Consider the following 7,500-nt stretch of genomic DNA (forward strand, 5'->3'; position numbering starts at 1 on the left):
TTCACATTTCTACATGGGCTGAACCATCTGGCTCGTTGTTGTGTGTTTCTAGGGTGACAGAGAGACTTCACATTTCTACATGGGGTGAACCATCTGGCTCGTGTTGTGTGTTTCTAGGGTGACAGAGAGACTTCACATTTCTACATGGGCTGAACCATCTGGCTCGTTGTTGTGTGTTTCTAGGGTGACAGAGAGACTTGCACATTTCTACATGGGGTGAACCATCTGGCTCGTTGTTGTGTGTTTCTAGGGTGACAGAGAGACTTGACATTTCTACATGGGATGAACCATCTGGCTCGTTGTTGTGTGTTTCTAGGGTGACAGAGAGACTTCACATTTCTACATGGGCTGAACCATCTGGCTCGTTGTTGTGTGTTTCTAGGGTGACAGAGAGACTTCACATTTCTACATGGGATGAACCATCTGGCTCGTTGTTGTGTGTTTCTAGGGTGACAGAGAGACTTCACATTTCTACATGGGTGAACCATCTGGCTCGTTGTTGTGTGTTTTCTAGGGTGACAGAGAGACTTCACATTTCTACATGGGGTGAACCATCTGGCTCGTTGTTGTGTGTTTCTAGGGTGACAGAGAGACTTCACATTTCTACATGGGATGAACCATCTGCTCGTTGTTGTGTGTTTCTAGGGTGACAGAGAGACTTCACATTTCTACATGGGCTGAACCATCTGGCTCGTTGTTGTGTGTTTCTAGGGTGACAGAGAGACTTCACATTTCTACATGGGGTGAACCATCTGGCTCGTTGTTGTGTGTTTCTAGGGTGACAGAGAGACTTGACATTTCTACATGGGGTGAACCATCTGGCTCGTTGTTGTGTGTTTCTAGGGTGACAGAGAGACTTCACATTTCTACATGGGGTGAACCATCTGGCTCGTTGTTGTGTGTTTCTAGGGTGACAGAGAGACTTCACATTTCTACATGGGGTGAACCATCTGGCTCGTTGTTGTGTGTTTCTAGGGTGACAGAGAGACTTGACATTTCTACATGGGATGAACCATCTGGCTCGTTGTTGTGTGTTTCTAGGGTGACAGAGAGACTTCACATTTCTACATGGGGTGAACCATCTGGCTCGTTGTTGTGTGTTTCTAGGGTGACAGAGAGACTTCACATTTCTACATGGGGATGAACCATCTGGCTCGTTGTTGTGTGTTTCTAGGGTGACAGAGAGACTTGACATTTCTACATGGGATGAACATCGGCTCGTTGTTGTGTGTTTCTAGGGTGACAGAGAGACTTCACATTTCTACATGGGGTGAACCATCTGGCTCGTTGTGTGTTTCTAGGGTGACAGAGAGACTTCACATTTCTACATGGGGTGAACCATCTGGCTCGTTGTGTGTTTCTAGGGTGACAGAGAGACTTCACATTTCTACATGGGGTGAACCATCTGGCTCGTTGTTGTGTGTTTCTAGGGTGACAGAGAGACTTCACATTTCTACATGGGGTGAACCATCTGGCTCGTTGTTGTGTTTCTAGGGTGACAGAGAGACTTCACATTTCTACATGGGGATGAACCATCTGGCTCGTTGTTGTGTGTTTCTAGGGTGACAGAGAGACTTCACATTTCTACATGGGCTGAACCATCTGGCTCGTTGTTGTGTGTTTCTAGGGTGACAGAGAGACTTCACATTTCTACATGGGGTGAACCATCTGGCTCGTTGTTGTGTGTTTCTAGGGTGACAGAGAGACTTCACATTTCTACATGGGATGAACCATCTGGCTCGTTGTTGTGTGTTTCTAGGGTGACAGAGAGAGACTTCACATTTCTACATGGGCTGAACCATCTGGCTCGTTGTTGTGTGTTTCTAGGGTGACAGAGAGACTTCACATTTCTACATGGGGTGAACCATCTGGCTCGTTGTTGTGTGTTTCTAGGGTGACAGAGAGACTTCACATTTCTACATGGGATGAACCATCTGGCTCGTTGTTGTGTGTTTCTAGGGTGACAGAGAGACTTGACATTTCTACATGGGATGAACCATCTGGCTCGTTGTTGTGTGTTTCTAGGGTGACAGAGAGACTTGACATTTCTACATGGGATGAACCATCTGCCTCGTTGTGTGTTTCTAGGGTGACAGAGAGACTTCACATTTCTACATGTGGTGAACCATCTGCCTCGTTGTGTGTTTCTAGGGTGACAGAGAGACTTCACATTTCTACATGGGGTGAACCATCTGCCTCGTTTTGTGTTTCTAGGGTGACAGAGAGACTTCACATTTCTACATGGGGTGAACCATCTGGCTCGTTGTTGTGTGTTTCTAGGGTGACAGAGAGACTTCACATTTCTACATGGGGTGAACCATCTGCCTCGTTGTGTGTTTCTAGGGTGACAGAGAGACTTCACATTTCTACATGGGGTGAACCATCTGGCTCGTTGTTGTGTGTTTCTAGGGTGACAGAGAGAGACTTCACATTTCTACATGGGGTGAACCATCTGGCTCGTTGTTGTGTGTTTCTAGGGTGACAGAGAGACTTCACATTTCTACATGGGGTGAACCATCTGGCTCGTTGTTGTGTGTTTCTAGGGTGACAGAGAGACTTCACATTTCTACATGGGGTGAACCATCTGGCTCGTTGTTGTGTGTTTCTAGGGTGACAGAGAGACTTGACATTTCTACATGGGATGAACCATCTGGCTCGTTGTTGTGTGTTTCTAGGGTGACAGAGAGACTTCACATTTCTACATGGGCTGAACCATCTGGCTCGTTGTTGTGTGTTTCTAGGGTGACAGAGAGACTTCACATTTCTACATGGGGTGAACCATCTGGCTCGTTGTTGTGTGTTTCTAGGGTGACAGAGAGACTTGACATTTCTACATGGGATGAACCATCTGGCTCGTTGTTGTGTGTTTCTAGGGTGACAGAGAGACTTCACATTTCTACATGGGATGAACCATCTGGCTCGTTGTGTGTTTCTAGGGTGACAGAGAGACTTCACATTTCTACATGGGCTGAACCATCTGGCTCGTTGTTGTGTGTTTCTAGGGTGACAGAGAGACTTGACATTTCTACATGGGGTGAACCATCTGGCTCGTTGTTGTGTGTTTCTAGGGTGACAGAGAGACTTGACATTTCTACATGGGGTGAACCATCTGCCTCGTTGTGTGTTTCTAGGGTGACAGAGAGACTTCACATTTCTACATGGGATGAACCATCTGGCTCGTTGTTGTGTGTTTCTAGGGTGACAGAGAGAGACTTCACATTTCTACATGGGCTGAACCATCTGGCTCGTTGTTGTGTGTTTCTAGGGTGACAGAGAGACTTCACATTTCTACATGGGGTGAACCATCTGGCTCGTTGTTGTGTGTTTCTAGGGTGACAGAGAGACTTCACATTTCTACATGGGGTGAACCATCTGGCTCGTTGTTGTGTGTTTCTAGGGTGACAGAGAGACTTGACATTTCTACATGGGATGAACCATCTGGCTCGTTGTTGTGTGTTTCTAGGGTGACAGAGAGACTTGACATTTCTACATGGGATGAACCATCTGGCTCGTTGTTGTGTGTTTCTAGGGTGACAGAGAGAGACTTCACATTTCTACATGGGATGAACCATCTGGCTCGTTGTTGTGTGTTTCTAGGGTGACAGAGAGACTTGACATTTCTACATGGGATGAACCATCTGGCTCGTTGTTGTGTGTTTCTAGGGTGACAGAGAGAGACTTCACATTTCTACATGGGGTGAACCATCTGCCTCGTTGTGTGTTTCTAGGGTGACAGAGAGACTTCACATTTCTACATGGGGTGAACCATCTGGCTCGTTGTTGTGTGTTTCTAGGGTGACAGAGAGACTTGACATTTCTACATGGGGTGAACCATCTGGCTCGTTGTTGTGTGTTTCTAGGGTGACAGAGAGACTTCACATTTCTACATGGGGTGAACCATCTGCCTCGTTGTGTGTTTCTAGGGTGACAGAGAGACTTCACATTTCTACATGGGGTGAACCATCTGCCTCGTTGTGTGTTTCTAGGGTGACAGAGAGACTTCACATTTCTACATGGGGTGAACCATCTGGCTCGTTGTTGTGTGTTTCTAGGGTGACAGAGAGACTTCACATTTCTACATGGGGTGAACCATCTGGCTCGTTGTTGTGTGTTTCTAGGGTGACAGAGAGACTTCACATTTCTACATGGGCTGAACCATCTGGCTCGTTGTGTGTTTCTAGGGTGACAGAGAGAGACTTCACATTTCTACATGGGGTGAACCATCTGCCTCGTTGTGTGTTTCTAGGGTGACAGAGAGACTTCACATTTCTACATGGGGTGAACCATCTGGCTCGTTGTTGTGTGTTTCTAGGGTGACAGAGAGACTTCACATTTCTACATGGGATGAACCATCTGGCTCGTTGTTGTGTGTTTCTAGGGTGACAGAGAGACTTCACATTTCTACATGGGGTGAACCATCTGGCTCGTTGTTGTGTGTTTCTAGGGTGACAGAGAGACTTCACATTTCTACATGGGGTGAACCATCTGGCTCGTTGTTGTGTGTTTCTAGGGTGACAGAGAGACTTGACATTTCTACATGGGGTGAACCATCTGGCTCGTTGTTGTGTGTTTCTAGGGTGACAGAGAGACTTCACATTTCTACATGGGGTGAACCATCTGGCTCGTTGTTGTGTGTTTCTAGGGTGACAGAGAGACTTCACATTTCTACATGGGATGAACCATCTGGCTCGTTGTTGTGTGTTTCTAGGGTGACAGAGAGACATTTGAGAACTACTACAGGAAGCAGAGGAAAAAACAGGCCAGACTGGTGCTGCAGCCCCAGTCTAACATGGTGAGGAGGGACACAACCGTCCTTTCAATCTTTCTCTTCTACATCCCTCTGTTCCCCTCTCTCTGTTCCCCTCTCTCTGTTCCCCTCTCTCTGTTCCCCTCTCTTTGTTCCCCTCTCTCTCTCTGTTCTCTCTCTCTGTTCCCCTCTCTCTGTTCCCCTCTCTCTGTTCCCCTCCGCTCTGTTCCCCTCCGCTCTGTTCCCCTCCGCTCTGTTCCCCTCCGCTCTGTTCCCCTCCGCTCTGTTCCCCTCCGCTCTGTTCCCCTCCGCTCTGTTCCCCTACGCTCTGTTCCCCTCCGCTCTGTTCCCCTCTCTCTCTCTGTTCCCCTCCTCTCTGTTCCCCTCTCTCTCTCTGTTCCCCTCTCTCTCTCTGTTCCCCTCTCTCTCTCTGTTCCCCTCTCTCTCTCTGTTCCCCTCTCTCTCTCTGTTCCCCTCTCTCTCTCTGTTCCCCTCTCTCTCTCTGTTCCCTCTCTCTGTTCCCCCCTCTCTCTCTGTTCCCCTCTCTCTCTCTGTTCCCCTCTCTCTCTCTCTGTTCCCCTCTCTCTCTCTCTGTTCCCCTCTCTCTCTCTCTGTTCCCCTCTCTCTGTTCCCCTCTCTCTGTTCCCCCTCTCTCTGTTTCCCCCCTCTCTCTCTCTGTTTCCCCCCTCTCTCTCTCTGTTTCCCCCCTCTCTCTCTCTGTTTCCCCCCTCTCTCTCTCTGTTCCCCCCTCTCTCTCTCTGTTCCCCTCTCTCTCTCTCTGTTCCCCTCTCTCTCTCTCTGTTCCCCTCTCTCTGTTTCCCCCCTCTCTCTCTCTGTTCCCCTCTCTCTGTTCCCCTCTCTCTGTTCCCCTCTCTCTGTTCCCCTCTCTCTGTTTCCCCCCTCTCTCTCTCTGTTCCCCCCCTCTCTCTCTCTGTTTCCCCCCTCTCTCTCTCTGTTTCCCCCCTCTCTCTCTCTGTTTCCCCCCTCTCTCTCTCTGTTTCCCCCTCTCTCTCTCTGTTCCCCTCTCTCTGTTCCCCTCTCTCTGTTCCCCTCTCTCTGTTCCCCTCTCTCTGTTCCCCTCTCTCTGTTCCCCTCCGCTCTGTTCCCCTCCGCTCTGTTCCCCTCTCTCTGTTCCCCTCTCTCTGTTCCCCTCTCTCTGTTCCCCCCCTCTCTCTCTCTGTTCCCCTCTCTCTGTTCCCCTCTCTCTGTTCCCCTCTCTCTGTTCCCCTCTCTCTGTTTCCCCCCTCTCTCTCTCTGTTCCCCTCTCTCTGTTCCCCTCTCTCTGTTCCCCTCTCTCTGTTTCCCCCCTCTCTCTCTCTGTTCCCCCCCTCTCTCTCTCTGTTCCCCTCTCTCTCTCTCTGTTCCCCTCTCTCTCTCTCTGTTCCCCTCTCTCTGTTCCCTCTCTCTCTCTGTTCCCCCCCTCTCTCTCTCTGTTTCCCCCCCTCTCTCTCTCTGTTCCCCCCCTCTCTCTCTCTGTTCCCCCCTCTCTCTCTCTGTTTCCCCCCTCTCTCTCTCTGTTCCCCCCTCTCTCTCTCTGTTCCCCCCTCTCTCTCTCTGTTCCCCTCTCTCTGTTCCCCTCTCTCTGTTCCCCTCTCTCTGTTCCCCTCCGCTCTGTTCCCCTCTCTCTGTTCCCCTCTCTCTGTTCCCCCCTCTCTCTGTTCCCCTCTCTCTGTTTCCCCCCTCTCTCTCTCTGTTCCCCTCTCTCTGTTCCCCTCTCTCTGTTCCCCTCTCTCTGTTCCCCTCTCTCTGTTCCCCTCCGCTCTGTTCCCCCTCTCTCTGTTTCCCCTCTCTCTCTCCCTCTGTCACCTTTGTTCCATATTTGAGTCTGTCTCTGTGTCTCTCTGTCTCTGGTCTCTCTGTTTCCCCCTCTCTCTGTCCCTTCTCTTCTTCATCTGTTGATGAGTAGTTCCATCCCTGCGTCTATAATGTGGTGTGTTTCCTGGTGCAGCACGAGACCGTGGAGGGCTACCGGCGGTACTTGAATCAGATCGTAGGCTTCTTCCTGGTGGAGGATCACGTTCTGCACTCCACACAGGGCCTGTTGACCAGAGCCTTTTCTGATGAACTGTGGAACATGGCCCTGTCTAAGATCACTGCCGTGCTGCGCACACACTCTGTGAGTACACACACACACACACTCTGTGAGTACACACACACACTCTGTGAGTACACACACACACTCTGTGAGTACACACACACACACTCACACACTGTGAGTACACACACGGAGTGTCCAGCCCTGTGTCTTTATGAGAGGACCAGGGTAGCAGCACTAACTCTAGCAGGGGGATAAAGTCTCTTAGCAGTGAGAGGACCAGGGTAGCAGCACTAACTCTAGCAGGGGGATAAAGTCTCTTAGCAGTGAGAGGACCAGGGTAGAAGCACTAACTCTAGCAGGGGGATAAAGTCTCTTAGCAGTGAGAGGACCAGGGTAGCAGCACTAACTCTAGCAGGGGGATAAAGTCTCTTAGCAGTGAGAGGACCAGGGTAGCAGCACTAACTCTAGCAGGGGGATAAAGTCTCTTAGCAGTGAGAGGACCAGGGTAGCAGCACTAACTCTAGCAGGGGGATAAAGTCTCTTAGCAGTGAGAGGACCAGGGTAGCAGCACTAACTCTAGCAGGGGGATAAAGTCTCTTAGCAGTGAGAGGACCAGGGTAGCAGCACTAACTCTAGCAGGGGGATAAAGTCTCTTAGCAGTGAGAGGACCAGGGTAGAAGCACTAACTCTAGCAGGGGGATAAAGTCTCTTAGCA

At 49.9% G+C, this 7,500-nt stretch overlaps 1 protein-coding gene across 1 annotated transcript in view; it reads left to right on the forward strand.

The window, feature by feature from the left end:
- Positions 1-4,708: 4,708 nt before the first annotated feature.
- The window catches only part of LOC120036232 (exocyst complex component 6), a gene marked incomplete at its 5' end in the record, with an annotated part of 59,596 nt that continues 56,804 nt past the window's right edge, over positions 4,709-7,500 (forward strand). The window contains 2 exons of the mRNA XM_038982712.1: positions 4,709-4,792; positions 6,696-6,863. Coding sequence (XP_038838640.1) covers positions 4,709-4,792; positions 6,696-6,863 — 252 coding nt within the window. The remainder of the gene's footprint in view (positions 4,793-6,695; positions 6,864-7,500) is intronic.

The sequence above is a fragment of the Salvelinus namaycush genome, unplaced genomic scaffold (assembly GCF_016432855.1).
Source record: "Salvelinus namaycush isolate Seneca unplaced genomic scaffold, SaNama_1.0 Scaffold1259, whole genome shotgun sequence".
NCBI lineage: Eukaryota > Metazoa > Chordata > Actinopteri > Salmoniformes > Salmonidae > Salvelinus > Salvelinus namaycush.